General features: G+C 41.0%; 1 protein-coding gene across 1 annotated transcript in view; it reads right to left on the bottom strand.

Moving 5' to 3' along the window:
- Positions 1-13760, bottom strand: part of LRIT1 (leucine rich repeat, Ig-like and transmembrane domains 1) — a 136597-nt gene extending 122837 nt beyond the window's left edge. Inside the window, exon 1 of the mRNA XM_078641123.1 lies at positions 13615-13760. Within this exon, the coding sequence (XP_078497249.1) occupies positions 13615-13736 (122 nt within the window). The 5' untranslated portion in view covers positions 13737-13760. The remainder of the gene's footprint in view (positions 1-13614) is intronic.
- Positions 13761-20572: the final 6812 nt, after the last annotated feature.

Genomic DNA, 20572 nt, shown 5'->3' with positions numbered 1-20572 from the left:
TAACTGCTTTACTTTAAGAAGATCTGCGATTTTACAAGCATCTGTTTAAATCACTAACAATGTGAAAACTAGAAACTGTTTCACTTTTCCACGCCATTCGCACAACTTACCACTGGCCTAAATATGTCTAAATTAGATATGCAGGTAAAAAAAAAAGACTTTGTTTGTACCATGTTTGACAAGATCCGTATCGCTACCACTGTGCAAGTGTTCACTTTGATTAGGACGGTGTTTTCCTCCCGACTCCGTCCCCCTCCAGCACAGTTTCTGATAAATTTAGCAGCAATGGAAGCTTGCACACTTTGCTCCCAGGTCCTTCAAACACCTAATCGCTATTATCACCACCACCAGGAAAATAATAGTGTAAGGGGTAATAGATGAATGAGGGTCTCCTCGTGAAGGAGGGGTAGTGCATAGGCACCAAACACAATTGTAAGATCCCAAAAGGGAAGACATATCTCGAATGAAAGTTCAGCAAAATTAATCTGATCAAGAGATGACTTACTTGAGGTTCTAGGGACTTCGATTGTTTCAGCCAGGCATGGACGAAAAACCTTTATGGCCAACCATTGAACTTTAATTGTGTATTGTGAAAACCAACCACTTGTGAGAAATTAACAGGTGAAAGCTCTAAACTCTTAGGATAATCACTGTACAGAGACTGTTCAGCAACATTGATTTGACTCAACTTGCAGAAATATGCATCTTGTCTGTGGGAGTACTATGACACACGTTTTGGAGAACAAGAAACCATGAATTTCAGTACCATATTGTGGTTACATCCACTGGTGCTTACCTGCTTAATTTCTGTCATGTAAAACCATGTGCTATCAATGTGGGCAGAAGTCAAATATTCGGAGTCCAACCGATTAAAATTGAGAGAAACATGTTATTTGACCCTCACCCGGTGATACCTCTCCACACAGTAAATACTGCACTCCACATGATTAGTTCCTATTGAGTAGGTACTTACCACCCAGGATTGTGTGGGAATCAATAAAAGTTTGCACTGCGAAACTCCGGAAAGTTCCATATTTAGCAAAGCGCTACCATCTCAACGCCAGTTGTCCAAAATCTCCAAAATAACAAGTGTTTTAACCATCAGATAAAGTTAGCATAAACATACCACCATTTACACACACAAGATGGCATCACAGCTGCAATTCATGGAAAACAATACAGGTCAGGGAATGTACAATCTACCACTTGCCTCAACAAAAAAGGAAAAGTCCTTTAGAACACAGATCTACACACATGATACACAGGTCTACGCATACGACACCCTACAAAAATATTTCCAGATCAAATTCATCTAGCTTTAACATTAACCAAAGAAAGCTATTGTACACAAGGCTTTTAGCAAACAATTCTATACAAATCCTGCAACCCCACACGACAAAACAATCTAGCACAACCATTTAATGAAAATCGCAAACTAAAAGAAAAGAAATTAAATAATTTGTTGAGAGGGGTGGAAGACCACTCAAGTAACAACCTCAAGTCCTTATCAGGATAAACCACAAAAGTAACTAAATTAACCTGTACTTGATCCTCTGGTAGCTTGGCAGAAAAGCAGTCCGGCATAACTCAAAGACAATGTAAAAGGTATTTATGCAGCAGACAAACAGTAATAAATTTGGAAAAAATAGAGTACGTTTTGTTAAATAAAATTATCACAGAAAAACAAAAATCCGAACAGTAGATATTCATTTTCAAAGTTGTAGGTAAAAAGGTTGCAAGGAGCCCAAAGCACCACTCGCAGTTAGCCTGGGGAAAGCCACAAGTTCAGGTTGACCACAAAGGAGCGCAGGCCAAATGCAAGGAACCAGGTTAGGTGCCATGGACTGTCAATGCTGTAGCATGAAGACCCAGTTGTCTCTGTAGCTTCACACTGGTTGAAAATCTTGGACAGTCACTGTCGGCACAGAGTGCAGGTCTTACATTGCCGGCCATCCTGGACGGTCACTGCCGGCACAAACAGCAAGTCCCTCTGAAGCTACTCATTGACTGTTTTTATGGGTGGACAATTCTCGGTGCAAAGAAGTCACTTCACAGTCATGAGGACACCAAACTTCAGGATTTCACCTTTTCTTCAGGAGGAGATCACATTATTGCCAGTCAAGGGTCCACAGCATCGGGAGCGCCCCTTGGGCTCAGATTCCACTCCAGAAAAGGCCAGCAGCAGGTTCAGGCAGGTCCATTCAGGTCCAGATGGTGCTGGTCGATTGGGCAGTTGCCGGGAGGCCTCTGGAAGCTTATTGTACCTTGTCCCGTAGCTCACACATGAGGTGAGCCAACTGACACTTGGAGTCACTTAGGTAGCCTGATTTTGAGACAATCAGGTCAAATCTTCCATCTTCAGACAGCACGGCTGTCCTTCCAACAACAGGGCAGTCCTTCTTCTGAATCTTCCACAGGTCAAGGAGTGTTCTTAAGAGTGGTTCAGGAGGTTCTATTTCTATACCTGATGCCAGCCTTTGTGTGGGGGATTCCCTGCACTACACCAAAAATGGGATCTGGTCAGTTCTTCTCCTACCCCAGGTCCTGGCTCCAAACTATTTAGGGTGACAAAAGGCAGGACAGGCCTTGTGTCAAGTTCCTTTGTGTGTTATTCATCAGTGCCCTTTCAAATGTAATCAGGGCAGGGGACAGCTCTGTCCCTGCTATCCTGTGACGAAGACCCTCACCCCTCACATCTATGTTTCCTTTGTCTCATTATCTCGAAGCAATACACAAACACAAACAGCAGACCCATTCACAGTCATGTGACCCAGGGCACTGGCAGAAAGGCACAGTTGGTTTGAACACAAAAATGCCAACTTTCTCACTCACATTAATATAATCAGCATATCTCTATCCATTCCCAGTCTGAAGTAAGCATTACATAATAAATGTTATAAGGTAACACAGTGTGGAGTTAATTTGGTAATAGGCCTTACCACAGTGAAAAATTACTTTAGAAGTTTTTCACTGTCAGAACATGTGAAACTTAGACACACATGTCCTACTTTTTAAATACAATGCACTTTGCCCTAGAACGGAAAGTTTAAGCCTGGCAAAAGGTTTATTTTCTCAGGTTAAAATTGCAGATTAAAACTGCACTAAAGGCCTGAAACATTTCTTACAGTGCTACTTTAGTTGGTGCCAAAAGGTGTGCTGCTACCGACTAGAAGCATATAATTTACAGACCCTGTGTACCATTTACTAGGGACCTACTAGTAAATTAAATGTGACAATCAGGTGTCGGACAATTTTACCTTGTTTAAGCACGTTTGCCCTGGTTAACAGGGGTAATGTGCACAGTGTCATATTGTCAACAAAAACGAGTTATGCGAAGTGAGGGGGTGAAGGTGAAAGGTTTGATGGAATACCACACCAAGGAGGCCAGGTCAAGATTGAGGCCCATATAATGGCAGAAAAAAAGAAAGCAACAGATTAAAGTCAGCATGCAACTTCTTTAAAGCAGAATTGAAGTTCTTCTCCACTTTACCTCAGATTGTAGTCAATGTTTCATCCACCAAAAACATTTAAGCAAGCCCTGTTTTTGCCTCTTCCACAAGACTCATTTCAGACATAACAGAGTATTTTTAATTGCGGGCTATCACTTCCTCGAACAAATGATAAATCCCCATATTGACCCAGCAAGGCTGCTGCCTAGGACAGTGCTCACCCGCCCAAATGACAAGGTTACCAGTAGTCCCAATGAGGGGGCGTTAAGCATCTGACCCGGCAATATGGTACATCTCATCATCGTAGCTGGTGCACCTCTCTGCCCACAAACCCCAGGGCAGTGAATTTATGTGAGGATGTCAGTGGTTCTTCCATATTGTTTGGAACCTGTTCTGGTGGGTGAGGAGGGAGGTGGAAGAGGAGAGACTTGCAGCCAGTACGGAACAGCAGGAGACAAGAGAGCACCATGGAAGGCTGGTGATCGACTAGAACTCCAGAGGCAGTACAGAGTCAGACTGAGGTCCAGAGGAACCCTGGAGACTTGCCAAGCCCTGAAGAGGAGCTATGAGCAGCACTTCACGCAGCATGTCTTTTCCTCTCTTTGGCCACCTGGGCTCACCTATAGGTCCAGGTTACTGACCCTGTGGTGCCCTGGAGGACTTGGAAAAGAAATAGTTTACCTCACTTATATTTAATTTACAATTCATAACAGTTAATATACTTCAATTGGTCAGGAGGTCGCAAGGCAGGGAGGGGCCCTTGCAGTCTCAACCGTGGCATCTCATTGAAAGTTATCTCTTGTATGTGCAGCGGTGTCTCCAAAACACCCTACTGCCACCCCCACCAAATCCCTCCCTCCCCCTGGAATCCCAAACTGCCTTTTGGTCACTGACTTCTCAGAAGACTGGTGAAGAGAAGTTTACTTCATCTGATTGCCTCCTGACCTCCAGGCTTCTTTCTCAAATCATGTAAGAAAGCAGAGGCCACTGGTTTTTTAATCATTCTCTGTAGCTCATTCCCTAAGTTCCAAAACTCAGTAGCACAATACTGCAATTTCCTTCCTCCTCAAAGGAATCATGACTCTTTCAAACGGAATAGGTGCATGTGAGGTTGAAGAGCTAGAGCCTAGATGTCAGCTTTGCTTGTATGCCTAGGATTTTTGCAACCATTTCTGCCTGATTGATTGAACAAATTCCTACCACAGAATGCTTACCTCACAGACTCCATCGCTCTCCATCACCGCAGAGTGTTTCATAAGTGCGGCCACATCCATCAACATGGGTGCCTTTTTCAGTGACGCAGTCCATGTTGGATATAGCTTTTACTTTGCAACATATGCCGCACTTGGCTGTGACCTTCTAGTGGCCAATAGCAGTGGTCAGAGAAAAGATAACTTAAAAGCCAAGTTAAACACATGGCATGCCGGGCCTAAAAGGGATGCTAACAGCAAAAAAAACACTTGACCACATTTTCTGGCAGGGATCACAGATGAATCCAAGCACCAATGAGGCAGATGCACCCCATGGGGAACCCGGCACTTCGTAGGATCAAATTATAAGAATGCAAGGGCACTGAGCAACCATTAGCAAGGAATGGCAGGGGACTTGATAATTATGGTCAAACAAAATGCAAGATTCAAATACAGCAACATGGGTGTAATAGAGGCATGTAGGTCCAACAAAGGGATGGCAAGTGAGAGGAAGATGAGTTCAAACAAGCTAATGCGTATACAGTGCCTTCAGCAAATGCCCTTGCAGTTTGTGAGGAATCGCTTCAAGGCCACCTATAAGGTTGAATAGCTTTCCTCCAGTTTTTCACAGTAGATTGCTGATTCTCAATAATTCAAAACTTCAAATGTATTAAGTCCGGGGAAGTGTTTATGAGTAATTTTAATTGATTTAAGATTCAGGAATTAGTATTTCCTCTTTTTTTTTACCCTTAATATAATTCAGCATTAATTATAGCTTAATTACTTTCACTCTACTTTTAATCCCACGTTTTATCTTTTGTGATGTATCCAATCCACTGTTTAAAAAGGAGCTTGCACATTTATTTGTTTGAGTGTCATATAATACTTTTGCTGGGGTGGCTTTTTGTTCACTTTGAACTGCATCTCTGGCTTCACAAGGAAAGCACAGATCTATTGATTTTCCAGCCAGTATATTGAAAAAAATGTGGACATACGTAAAATAATTCTATAAGAAAGTGTGTATAAAAGAAAGAAAGTGGCACCAGCCAAACAAATTTGATTAATAAAGGAACAGAGAAAGCAGTGAAGGAGAAGTATTTTTCCGCTGAAAATATGAGAAAGTCAGGAGGCAAATAAATGAAGTGAATCTTACAGCAAATGGAATAATGAAAGGGTTCTTTAGGGTTTGGTAGATATTAGACATTGGCCAAAAAATTGAGGATGTCCTGTTCGTCCGATTTAGAGTGTAAACATGTGCATATTTGTATGCTATGACAGACGGGACATCCACTAAATTTTGGAAGATGTTCTACATTCACCAATTTCTAAATAACTCCATAAGTGATATAACAAAACTATACAGTGCGGATACCCTGACAGTGGGGATAAAGCAAGGACCAGTTAGTGTCCCAATTACTTGCCAATATTCTTCCTTACTCTGAGTCCTAGTCTTCCTCATCCCAGTCCTTTTGCATATAAGGTGAGTTCCCACCTCAAGAAAGATAATCATGCATTTTCAGTACTTGTGAAGAAGACTGTTTTCCATTTTCTAGAGCGACTAGACATTTTTCCTTTATATACTGAGGCCTTGCCCCCTTTACCTTTAACAGCCACAGCCACGGCCTCACCTGTCAATTACCAAGCACCAATAAACCAAGGCCTCATTTAACCCCTTGCATGCTCCGGTCGGCCGTTTGCCGACGGCAGCACAACCTCCCTCGTGCTGCCGTCGGCCAACGGCCGACGCAGCCTCACCCACCTAATAGAACGCCCGCACCGCGGCGGTTAAGGCGTTAAAATGAATTGCCATAGGGCAGCGCAGCAAGTCTTTTTGCTGCGTTGCACTGCTCTGCGCCAATTCGAAAGGGCAGGAATGAACATATTTACAAGATAAGGTGCACTCCTGTCCTTTCAGCCAGTGCTGGAACACAATGAGATGCCTAGCACCAATGCAGGCATCCTTGCACCAAGATGCAATGGTGCCTGAGTTGTTGGCAGCATGGTTTCTGCGCACCATCTTACACAAAAACAATCCATGGATGCCTTTTCCTGATCTATGTGTGCTGGAGAAAGAGGAAGCAATGAGGAGAAATAAAGATATATCTCATCACTACGCCTTCCCTGGGGAGGCGCACAGTTTTGATGCATTCTGAGGTTCACTGATACTTGTAAATCTGGGAATGAGTCAAAACCATGGATGAAGCGTGGTAAAATCAACCACAACGCCCATGGTACGCCCCCTGACACAGTGTACGGCAATGAAGCGACTTGCGCTGCATTGCCTTACACAATATCTATGAGGCCAAGAAAGGCTACACAAAGTGGCGCTGGATGGCCTCATAGATATGGACCAGTACTCTCGCTACCGAAGCATCATGAAAAGTGGCCCACCAGTAGCGCAACAAGCTTCTAAATAAGTCCCAAAGAGTGCTTTAAAAAGTGTTCTAGAGGAAACCTCAGGAGGGGAGGGAGAACATTTGCTTACAGAATTGGATGTCATTTAGGGAGAAGCTAACATAGAATTCACAGTGAGCTCATGGTGTGTGTGTCTGTAAAGAGGGGCAGATATGAGATGGCAGAGGTTCATTGCTTCGTTTTTAGAGATGAGGATCTTGGTTTGCAGTATCCCATGTTTCTGGTTTTAAAACCCCCACATAGTAAAGGTCTGAGTTGATCCACATTGACTGATGAAAGATTTCTTTGGAGGAATTGGAGGAAGAGGAAGCTTATAACAAAGGTTCATTTAGCAATATGAGACAGGAAGACCTTGAGTAGAGTCGGACACCCTTCAGCAGCAGTCAATTGAGTGGAGTGAGTGGTCAATAGATAAAATACTTTCAATAGGTCCTTCCACCAGCTTCTTTCCGATCAGATTGAGCACAAATCATCTCAACTGTGGGAGAACACTTTGTCATATTTAAGACTTTTTTGTATTTACCACATGACTGTATTGAACACTTTTGTCTAATGCTTTCCTGAGTATTGATTTTAGTTTTCTTCAGAAATATGGACTTTTTTGTTGACATTTATTTTTGTTTCCTTAAATACATTTCGTTTTGGCCTTTTAATTGATTCCGTCTTTTTTTTAAAGTTTGAACAGTTTATTTAATAGACTGACTCATCACCAATCCCCAAGCAGTTTGACATCAGAATCACATTTTAAAGCCTTCTGAAGTTTGAACGTTAATCAAAAGTTCGAAATTAGCTAAGTCTAGACCGAGCAAATTCTATCCCAGCAGAATTCTTATAAACTATTACGTCTCATATAATAATTAATGCAGCAGTCTATGAATAAAGAATTAGACCACTCTGTATCGATCTTTCAAAGGTATTTGTACAGAAAAAGGTCAAGGAACAAAGAAACCCCATAACTCATTTTAAAGGCCTGTGTTTCTTAAATTTAGCTTTGTTTAGATAATTATTGCACTCCCACCACACGTATTTGCTATGAGCAAAGCCATGAATCCTGTAGAAGCTTGGTCACAGCTCACTTCAAGATTGTGGTCTCTCTTTATCAGTACCTAACACTTTGATCCCTCACAGTTCTACAAACTGTGATGTCACAGACCAATATGGCTTCATTGTTTTGCAATCTTTTTGCACATAGACCAAGATTGCTAGATTGTGTCACATCTTGTTTTGTGACATCATAGAGCAAATATGCTACATTGTTCACAAAGCGATTAATGTTTTTCACAGACAGCGATTTCGACATTGTTTCACTGGATTGTTTTAATATCACAGATTAGGTATGGTACACTCTTCCACAAACATTTTGCTGTTCCTTAGATGGAGATTGCTACCATGTTCCAATAATTATATATGATACCGTGGGCTAAGCGTGGTACATTGTTCCAGAAACTGTTTATGGTTTGTTAGTTGGAGATTCCTTCCATCTTCCCTTGATTTTGTATGATGTCATGGAGAAGTTTTGCTATATTGTCCAGCATCCGTGTGGGATATCATAGAACAAGATCACTGCATTCTTTCATTAGTTGTTGTAGAAAGAAATTGACACATTTCCAATTGAATAGTTATGAATATGATAACAGAGAACGGTCAAATATATTTTTTGTTTAAATTAGCTGCAATGTCATACATTCGTATTGCTACATTATTTGAATAATATTTTGTGATATCTTAAAACCAGATCAACACATTGATACATTGACTACTGTGATCGACCAAAGGTTTGGAATTCAAATGTTTAAGGAAAAAGCTTCTTAACTTTTGTAGATTTCATAACACAAATATTCCTTTTAGGGAAGAGAATCTGACGATTTATTTTAATATTTTCTTTACATAATCACTTAAACAAGATTTGAAAGATATAATTAACACAAAGTTAGCAGTGAAGCAAATAGACTGCTTGGGGCTTTAGGAAATTCTTGAACCGTAAAAGTATCTAACCTACCCAATTTTTAAATTCGAAATTATTAGTTTCCCCTTGCTCCCTCGACAGTTGTACTGAAGCTGTGTGTGTTTTGAAATACTTCTTTAAATCAAAAAATCATGTTATAAAGTCCGTGAATAGTGCACTAAGAGCTATGTTGGCGTGAAAACGTGTATGTTCTCACAGCAAATGTGAACAAGCAATGTTGGGGCTGATTCCTAAATGCTTTAACCACTAGGTGCTACTTAATTGTGAAAAAAAGAATTACATGGGTAAAGTCTCTTCCTCAATATTAGAATTAGTACTCCCACAAATGGAATATCAAAATATAGAAATTTAGTTAGTATGTGTAAGTTCCATTTTCATAAATCCAGTGTTAGGACAAGGATGGATTGTGTTTCTGGGTAGGTTCATTTTGAAAGTAAGTGAAAGCCCATAAACCCTTAAGCATGTGCATATTTGCTAATTATTTTCATGTAGTTTCCAACCTGGTAAACACAAAATTGGGAATGATCACCCCCTAAGCTGATGGAGGGCAGGGAAAAGGCTTCTCAACAGAAACAATGTTTTCTCCTTGCATAAACAAAGAACAAGTTTAATGATGATTTCCACATGCGGGACTGTACAACTTTGTAAAAAATGTTCAGATGACATTGGCAAATCTCCAGTACTATTAATTGAATTCATTATGAATTCCTCAAAAATCAAAAATATGTTTTGACAGCTTTAAAAATAGAAATATTCCCACAACAGTAAATTTCCAACTTTAATTGGTAACGTTTGTGAATCGTGCTGAAAGACCCTTTATTTCTGATCAGGTTTTCAGATCCACTGATTCAATAAAATGCTAGTCAGAAGTAATGGCAAAAGTGTACACATTTAACAAAACCAGACCTGGACCAAACTGAACCTAGAACTGGAACTTTCTGAAAAATTCAGAGTATGTCTTTTGGTTTTGGATTTTGTTTTGTAGATGTTTGTACAAATATTGTGAAAAGGGAGCATGTTTCATAAATGGAAGTATAGTAGAAATGCTCTGGAAAGTACACTAGATTACTATTCACCATAGGCTTTGCAGTGGCAAAAGGAAATATTGTTTGTCGATGGGGTGCAGCTGAGCCACCGAGTGAGGAAGAGTGGAGATCGGACATGGATGGTGGAGAGCCGCAGAACTCCAGGTCTATGAAAGCAGGCGCTGTCCACGTACATGGGAAAATATTTGTAATGAGTAGGGGCATATTGGGGCCTACCAGATGTCTGACCAGGACAGGAGTAGGTGAAGCTGGTGATAATGGCGTTGCTTGCGAATTACGGAGTGTGTGGGAGGGCTCTTTTGGGGGGAGGGTATATACACGAAATGTCAGTAACGATTAATAAAGTATCCTGCGCGATACACAGTGTTGCCATAATGTTTTATTTGTTTTGCACTGTGAAAGACATAATAAAAATTGTTTTAAAAAAATATTAAAGTATGGCGGTGCTTTGTATTTACTGACACTGGAAGGTGCAATGGATTGCAGGGCAGGGATTACAGAGGACTGGGTTTGTCGAGATGTACCTCCGTATATTTCCCCCTTTTTTCATCCATAATGAAAACATTTCTGCATGGGGAAGAAATACTTTCTCTGCACACTAACATATATCTCTAATGTAGCGCTTAATATACTACCACACATGTACCAGTTCTAAAGGTTTTAATAACCAAGTATTGCTATTACACAATGTAATGGAATTAAATGACTGGCCTATTAAGGGAAGCGGTGAGTCAGCCTTCCTGGTATTCAAATCATGACCTAACACTTCTCAATGTCGAAAGCTTAACTCACTTAGCCATCAAGCAAAATGGAACAGGATGTTAGAGTTAATGGGTATGCTCCAAATGTAACTGCATGACTTGCATCTACCTATTGGTATGAGGTTAAAAAGTGTACTTAGGTTGGCACAAGCAGGCAAATATTTCAAAATACCCGCACACTTCAGACTTCTTTTTTTTGTTTTCCCAACTTGAGGAACGGCCATTCTCATGTAACCTAGACACTCAAATTGGAACATCCATTTCAGCACACCTGTGAATCAAGGTACCCTAATAGTCCAATGCAAAAAGAACAATTGATGGCCACATTGCTGTTCAATGTCAAAAATTCACCCCAGTACAGAGATCTGGGCCTCAATTCATCGTTTTTTTGCTCCCCATGCCATTCCAGTTTAAACTCAGCCATATGCAAATCAATCTTGACCCTGCTCCCCATGGGAACAGTCCAGCCCAAACTGCCAGGACAGGACCTCCCATGACCGGAAACAAGCATCCTGGGACCGGGTTTGGGGGTTATGTTTACTCATATAGTCCACCCATCTGGAAGAATGTCTGCAATCTGTGCATGGAAAAGTCTGCTGATGCTGGTTCTGTGATGTTGATTCTTGGAATTCTGTGCACAGACCAGAATTTGTAGTCCTGAATGCAACATCCACAGGATAAAACTATACTGTATCAGAGAGGATTGATGTAATATTGTAAAAGTGTTAATCCTTAGTCTCTCTACGGATCTCCTTGTGAGTGGGTCATTTATCCTGATGGGGCCAGTGACTGGCGTCACAGATCCCATTGGATTACAAATACCATGGAAGCGCAACAGATCAGGAGATTTTCTCCTGGATGCCTCCTACACTCTGAAAACAGATAGAATGTCATGGCGAAAATCCTATTTGAAAAGGGGTAAAACACGCTGGACTCGGTATGAAAAAAACACACTCCTTCTGTGTCATTCCCAATTATCTAGTAACCAGGTGTAGTTCCTATAGCGCCCGGGATTACTAATATCTGCCGTATCAATAATGCGGGAAGGAAGGGATTACCAGCCCACTTGTAAAGGACCCATTTGAGCTTGTGCCTGATAATATGAATCGATTCAATGGCAGCCATTTTACAATAATGCAGGGCAATTTTAAACTGGAACTATGCACTACTCACTATTCTTAATCTCACTTTTTGCATCCACAGGCTGCTGCAAAACATCGTTTCACACTGGCCAGCCAGTGGAAATTTGATTTTTAGGTCTATAATGACTGCACAGTTGTCTGTATTGTTAGCAATTCTTTAAAATGTACAGAAAGTGGGCTTCACCTATACCCAGAGAAGTATTACTCTCTCACCCATTGCTATTGGCTATTTGGTCGGAAGAGCATCCATTACAATGCTTGAGGATCTATTTTACTTCTGAAAAGTACACTCAATCATCACGCTGTTTGTGGCATTCAATTGTTCATCTCCTTTATGCATTTTCTAGAGAAGGCAATCTTTTTTTTGCCACTTTGTACCTGTATTGGCAAAGGCAGTAGGATAGTCTTTCGTGTTATAAAACATCATTTACATATACAGAGCATGTAAGCAGGGATTGTGAATGCCTCTGTTTACAAGACATATCAGCCTTGCCAATGCTTGTTACCCTTTCCATAGCAGCAAATGTCATTTCAAATTACATAGTTGAGCATGATTGTCCAGAACCAGTACAAAACTGCCGGGCACTGCTGCAATTTAAATTATATGGTCTTTAAATTCGGAAGCAATTTTGGGGAGACTTCAAATTATATGAATTGATGAATCCCAGCGGCCACAACACTGCGATAGCTCGTGTGCTCTTGGACAAACCTCCAACCGAGTTAAAGAAAGTTCATAAATAAGAGCGAGCGAACACTATACTGTTTGTGGGCATGACTATTTTCATTAGCTAAATACTCCAAACGAGCCTTTCTATCGTTTTTTTCTTCATGGAGCCGACCATGATGATATTTTACCATTGAATAATCGGGAAATGGCGCTCTCCTGATCAGTTTCTCCAGGCCTGGTGTGTGTATGCCATGGATCAAAGCCATTTATTCCTCGTTGTGCTAGAGCAAGGGGCCAACCTATGCCCAGGAGGGAACCAGATTTTTAGAATATCTATATACATCAAAATATAAGTAATGTACACAATCAGCATTTATGCTGGAAATCTGGCATAGATGTGACCTATATTGGATACCCCTGGGCTAGAGTCCACATTGCCTAGTATTTGATTATCTTCTTTCTCTCGATGAGAGTAATCATTGAGAGCAAAGATGTCTGCTTTAGTATTACTCATCGCCCTCGCCTAGCTTTCAATGCACCAATCTGAATTCTCTTTCTGGTTCTTGGAGTGTACAGCACCTCTGCCATAATATTATTCCCAGAGACACGGTGCAATAATGTCTCCAGAGTCATATGGCAGAATCGAATGTGTCCTACTTCTGCAGTTCCTTCAGCTGGTGTAGTATATAAACATAAAACTGGTCAATGCAGTGCTGCACTAGTGTTAATTATATTGCCTGCCTCCTGCCTGTCACAAGCATCCGCCTGCTGCTTTTGCTGAAATCAGATTACGGGTGCTCAGAAGTTAATCCTGTGGAGAATAAGGCTGCAGTGCAAAGTGATTGGAAAATAATTGTCAACGAAAACAAATAACATTGGTAGAGAAAACAACACGTTAAACGTCATTTTGTTTTATACACGAATAATATCATTCATATTACATGCCTATTCTTTAGAGTCTATGCATTAATGACGTACCTGGATTTGGTCCCGTCGCCCAGGCTGTGGAATGTGCAGACACACTGGGACGGGCAGGAGCACATCGCCCAAGGCAGGCCCCCCAATGCCAGGCAACAGAACAGACCCGCCGCAGTCCACATGGCTGCCCGACCATGAGAAGAGGGGGTGTCCCCGACGGATTGGTGGTTCCGGCCCCTCCGGTGTGCTCGACGATACCCGGTCACATCTTGTTTGCTGCCTTCCGCCTACGGTGATGCCTCAGCCCCAGCTGATTCCATCAGATAAAAAAAGGCTAGGCAGGGGATTAGGGATGGGCCCTGGGCTACTCTCGTGTGGATGCTTACCGCTTCCTGGAATATCACTGCGCAGCGCTCCCACGAACCTAGCCTCACCAGAGGAGCGTGGGGGGCTACAAATGTCAACAGGGCGCCTTTGGTCAATGAAAAGTGGCTGCCAAGAGACCTGCTGCCAGCCCTCACTTTTATACTTCTTTCTCCCTTGGACTATTTGTGCCTCTCTGTTTACCCCTTGTTGACTTAATGCACATTAGTTGGTGTAGAAAACAAATGACTTTGATGCCTGTGGATATTTGAAATGGGGGGAGGGGGTGACATGTAAAGGTTTATCAATCTATTGAGAAATATATATTTTTAAAGTTTGTCGTGATATTTCATGCTGTTTTATAAATATACATTCAAACAGTGGTATACACATCTAGATCAGCTATTCATTCCACATTATTCAGTCCAGTAAGAACCATCTAATTGGTAGGTCGTAGCTGATCTATAAATTCAACAACTACAATATACTAGTGTTCATTGTACAAATAAGGTGCATGCGGTACTTAAAGATACTACAGTAAGTCTACATTGTCCAGATACCCGTTCTCTGACTAGGCTGAAATTGTAATGTTACTTGCTCGAGTAAGGGATGTATACAAGATTCACCACACACTTAAATCATACATAGGGCAGAGGGGACAGCATAGTAAAGCACTATTAACTAACATTTCTTTAACTGCCACCGTTAACCAATACTACCATAGTTAATTAACAATTTTAACAATCAAATATTACAATACAACCTCCTAACTTAATGAAACCCCCTTTTACTGTTGTAACTTGAAGGGTCCAATGTTGTCACCCTACCACGATCTATGGATGCGCAGTGGCAGCTTTCTATAGGCCATCAATATTTATTTGTTTTAAGGTTTGTTCTCATTTATTGAATGTTCTCCTCCCAAGGATGTTTATTCGTATCTACCAAAAAAAGGCTCCTCGGCACCAAACATAAAATGGAGGCCTCTTCATGCTTCACCCACCTTTTTTGAGATTAGTGCTTTTGCCGAAAATGATCAGTGTTGCATCAGGAAGTATTTACACTATAGTGTGGTCCTGTGATGATAACCTTTCTGGCAAATGTTCTGATGTAATCCTGGTAGCTTTATGAATTCTAAACAACGTTTACCCTGAAACTTTTACACGCAGGGAATCACAATGTGGTCGTTACAACGACCGCGTTGTTATTTCGCATACCATTACTCTGCAAGTCGAATACATGAAATGTCCATTGGTTAGTGTCTCTCTGAAATAGAAAACTGTCATAGCACATGCTTGAAGATCCAAGTGCCCGAGCCCATTCAGACTGCTATACTCATATCATTTGACTATTTAGATCTGGTTCACCCTCGTCTACTATTTATTAACTTGGTATGGTCCATATCCCTCATCCACCCTCCTCCCTGCACATTCCATTCTCCTCCCCCCCTCCCCCAAACCCTTCCAGCTCCTTCTTTAGGTAGAACGTTGACATGTTTGATTGCCAAGATTCCTCTGCCTGTCAATAGGTTCCTATTCAGTATTTGGGCAAGGTGTTCATGGCGACTGTTCTCGAAACCTCTAAATCTGTCTTTCTTTGGACCTGTTTATCTTTCACTGAACATAGCAGGAACATATCTAATGTATGGCGCTAAAGAGCCTATAAGTGCATAACATTACTTTTGGCTCACGTTAAATATAAAGATCTTTCATTATTCATTCAATTACTGTTTATTTCAAATAACAAGATCTCTTCTAATTGGATTCAAAGTGATAGATTGGAGAATCACTTAGGTCTATATTTCATTTGTTCTCCACATGGCGACTTTCTATTGTAAAAAGACATTTTATCATTAGCAATCTGAATTTGTTTTTTCAGGTATTTGTTTAACAAACAAAAAATAATATTTGGAACACGATAGTGATAATTTTATTTTTAGGGAAGAATATTGTAACATGGAAAAACACAAATCATGTGACCAAGTGACATTTCTCAATGCAATTCCACATTTACTATATTTCACACCGTGTAGGAACATTTACGTACATTTATTTGGGTACCAAAATGTAATATTTGTGTTCAAATTTCAAGCCCTTGGTCACAGAAAAACGCTGGCATTCGCATTTCTTTGTCCTTTTTAACCAGTCTGCACAATATCTTCCTAAAATGTGTTCGGCACCCTCAGAATACATGTGACAAGTTTGACAAAGGTGAGCTAAGGGGTAGTTCAGTTATGCAGGTAATCTTATAAGGACCAATTTCCCTTTTTTCCTACACTTTTTACTGATCCAAAAAGCAATAAGAGAGGAGGCAAGTTTCATGTCTTGAGCAGTTGATCACATCGTCCTTAGATTTCAAATATTAATTAATTTCCTTACAACTCCCTTAAACTCCCATGGAAAAACTAGTACAAATAGCCATTCCCCATCATCATTCTATTTAGTTATATCAACTTTATGGGTGCATGAATTGCATTCTTGGCTGGAGGAAGAAACGCATTTCATTATCCATAGAAAAATATGACATTATAACATTATATAAATACCCATAAGCGTGCCTTCAATGTAGCTTTAACAATTCTGTGATCTCATTGACATAAGCAATATATTTTATTTATTGTGTTTTTTTGTATCCGCCCTGATAGTTAACATATTTTCCAAGTAACTTCCATCTCCACTGTCCACTTCTCAATATGGAATCTTTTCATCTTTACATTTCTTGGTGATAATTCTCAGGACTGCTAAAGTGCAGGGAAGTACTACATAATCTGTCCTGGACCAAGAAGATTTATACACAGAAGGCTGTCATCCAGAGCAGCCTTAGTAGCTAGCAAAATCCTTTGTCCAATAAGGTGACTCATCCAACAATTAATCTGGGACCAAAGCCTTTGCAACTTTGGACATGTTTATGAATATTGGCAATTTTATTTTTTAATTTTCGTAATTAGGATTGGCTTAGGGGAATCATCTTCTAATATAGAGAGGAACATAAAATAGTCCTCGCCCAAATGAAGTGAGAGATGGTAGAATACAAATTAGTAAAACATTTTTTTGTGTGAAAGGTATGCCTTTCCAGGATTCTAGCTGATTCCTAATTTGTGTAATTAGCTGGATATAGTACAGCTCATATAGTTTACTTACTTTTAGATAGACCTCTATTCGTAAATGCCTAAAGGGTCTATTGCAGGTGAAAGACTGAATCTCAGCAGGGAAGGCATTCAGTCACTCTTTAAAGAAAAGTTCCTATGTTTTGATATCATTAATCTTTTCCACATGAAGCGTGTATCTTTTTGCCCTCCCTTAACCCGTTAAGTGCTGCCGTCGGCCGTTGAACGTTCGGAGCACTACCTGGCTGGTGCTGCGCACGTTCAACGGCTGACGCAGCCCTGCCCGCTCTTTAAAACGGCTGCACTGCCGCGAAAAAATGCCCGTGGTTAACGGGTTAAACAGCTATGTACTTGGGTTTCTTCTCAAACCTTGATGACAAAGGACTCTTTATTAGATATGAAATGCTAGGGTGAAAAGGGCCACTCCTGCCTGGTACCTTATGTAACAAATATCTTAACCAACCAGATCTATCAATTATTGGTCAAGTCCAGGACCTAGAATATAATATTGTGAATGAATTGGTGCAATGGGGCAGAATTCCCTTTCTACTTAGAGCTGTCTAGATGAAATTCCAATTCACCACATCAAAAGCTTTCTCTGTATTAAGACATACAGTTTGACTTTTTCTCATTATCTGGAAGACAGGATAGTGCTCCCACCAAAAATACTTCTGAGAGGGAGGTTTCCACCAGATATATAATATATACCTGGCTAGCTCTAGATCTACCATGCTACTACCACTAACTATAATCAGTTTGACATGATTTTCAAAAGAAGTGTATTAGGACCATTTGAGCCACACTCCATTGTTCCTATTGAGGTATTTAAAATATACAGAGGTGCAGTTCTTAAAAATATTAGGGCATTAGCCGTAGCACCAAATGTGGTTAAAAAAACCTCCCTTTGTTATTAATATTTTTCTTTGTTGCCTATGAAATGTACATGTTTTACCTATATTTGAGTGGATTTAATTAAATATAAAATAAAGATGATATATATGTGTGTATATATACACATATATTTGTGTATATATATGTGTATGAATGCATAGATATAATATAAATATATTTGTGTATATATATGTGTATGAATGTATATATATAATATAAGTATAAGTATATGTGTGTGTATATATATATATATATATATTTATTGAAACAGATATTTTTAAGAGCTGGCTTAAGATTGCCTTGGTTGCCCGTTTATGCGCCTTTAAATGATTAATTCAACAGCTGTGTTGCATATTTTAATGATTTAAGGAGCAACCAATCAATGATGTTGTTGTTACTGCACTAGCACTTTAAATTCACGCAACTCTTTCGGTGCACCATGTGACCAAGCCCTCTGTGTAGGGCGAAACGTTATCCTGCCGTGGTGTGCTGTTTAATAAAAAACTCACCAGCACTCTGGGTCTTCCGTGTTCTTGCTCGTTTGTCAGCCGAGGATTGATGGCGTGGCGTGGTAGCAGGAGTACAAGTGCGGAAACATTTTGAGCCGGTTGAGTGTTTCTCCGGTGGTTGGAAGATCCCTCCTCCGTAAGTGGCCGAGCAGCAGGAAACTGCGACCTCCGCTCAACCGGAAGTCTTTACTTTCTCCCGTTGGGGAGTTACTGCTCAGGCCCCTGGACGTCTGGGACAATTGTTTGCTGTTGGCTGTTCGTCGAATGCCTTTCGGGACGGCTGTCTCAACTTGTGACATTCGCATTCCAGCAGCGAGCCAAAGAACGTTTTCAGTGGAGGAGTTGTGTGGTATCGGAGGACGAGCAGCGATTACAGCAGCAGCCTTCGTACTGAGTGAGTACGACATTAGTTGTAAATTTGAGTATACGCCATGGCAGCGGGTGCACGCAAAGGGAGAGAGGTTGCCGCTCTGGAAGCGTTTGATGATTCCCCGGCTGGGGGATCTACAGCTACCGCTACGGAGAGTTTGGGCGCCACCGGCAAAGATAATCTCCTTGCAAAATTTAAAACTTTGGAAAAATTGTTAAAACGGGAGCAGTCGAAGTGGTGGGAGCACCGCTCCCTAAGCCGATATCTAGAGGTTAACCGGATACCGCGTGGACTAAGGGTTATGCTGGCTCCGAGTTATGAATATATGGACCCAACATTGTTGAAAGATTGGGCTGAATGGAGCCTAGACTCATCTCGCCGATTAGTCACAATGCTTGTGCGTCATGCGGAAAGGGACAGATCCATATTACAAACTGAGATTGATGCACTGGAGGCAGAATTAGCGAATATGTGCGAGGAAGATGCCAATATCACGCTGGAATGCAAAAAACTCAGGGAAGCCATGGAACAACGAGTGCAGAAAGAAGAGGACGTTATCAGGAAACGTAAAGCATTCAAGTTTCAGCGTGACAAGAATGACTATAATGAAGGCAGAATTTTTACGTTTGCCCGTAAGTATGATGCAATCAAAGCATCCAAAATAAAGAACTCACGAGCAGGTGTAAGTGTCATTCAGGGAGTAGTACAGACACGTTCTAATTCTCCTGAAAGCTCGAGTTTCACGGACCTTAGTTCTAACATCGACAGCGGTTCTGAAGCAGAGGCTGGTAGACTCACAGATCAATTGGGGTTTACCCGGTTAACTATGGAGCAGGAACTGGAATGTGTCCGGCAGGACAGGCGCGAAACATTGCGCCCAAGATTTCCAGCGCCCGCAAAACCCCAAATGCAAGGCGGCGGGAACGAAGACAAAGCCGCAGCCAACGTAAAACCAAAGAAAAGAAATTACAAACGGTGGAACGCCAACAAAAAGCAGTAACTAGCGTGACTCAAACCAACACTCTGGCGCAAACACAGGATACTGGCTTATCTGTTATTAATCTGACTGACACAAATTTCACTGACTTGGAAATCAGTATTTTATCTAAAGGATTGTCATATAGCCCCCCCAGTAGCTTCAATTATGTGGATACCAGACTGGATCTTTTCAAATTTACACGTAAATTGAAGCTAAGAAAGCATTTTGCCAACATAAAATCTCGCAATGCGGGTAAAAAGGCAGGGGCAAGTGATACTGCCGGGGGACTAGTGGTGAACGATGTTCCTCTTATGCAGGATTTGGCAGCCCTGCGTGCAGAAGCTCCGAATTCTCAGAACACACAAGGACAGGAGAACTTTCATACTGGTGGTTTAAGTAATCTGAAGCCCCGTTCTACGTTCACCCCTGTTACCCCTTATGACAACATAGATATATTCCAGGATGCAGTTGTGAAGCAGGTGAAGGCATTACATGTGAAAACTTTGAAATCCAACTACAGCAAGTATCAGGGCAACAATAATTACCAGAAACTGGTCAAAAAAATTAAAGCGAATGGAAATGTGATAGTCAGGCAATCTGATAAAGGGGGTAATATCGTGCTATGGCCCAGAACATTATATCTTGAAGAAGCCTACCTCCAATTAAATGATCCGGAATGTTACAGGCATTGTGATGCAAATGCACTCAGGAAAGCGCAAACAGACTTTCATTCTCTCCTGATGGGATGGCGTTCCAGCGGACTTATTAGCATGGACGAACTGAAATGCCTTAAAAATGACCAC

The sequence above is a fragment of the Lissotriton helveticus genome, chromosome 5_1, assembly GCF_964261635.1.
Source record: "Lissotriton helveticus chromosome 5_1, aLisHel1.1, whole genome shotgun sequence".
NCBI lineage: Eukaryota > Metazoa > Chordata > Amphibia > Caudata > Salamandridae > Lissotriton > Lissotriton helveticus.
Note: the sequence above shows the minus strand (reverse complement) of the source record. Positions and strands in the feature narration are given on the sequence as shown.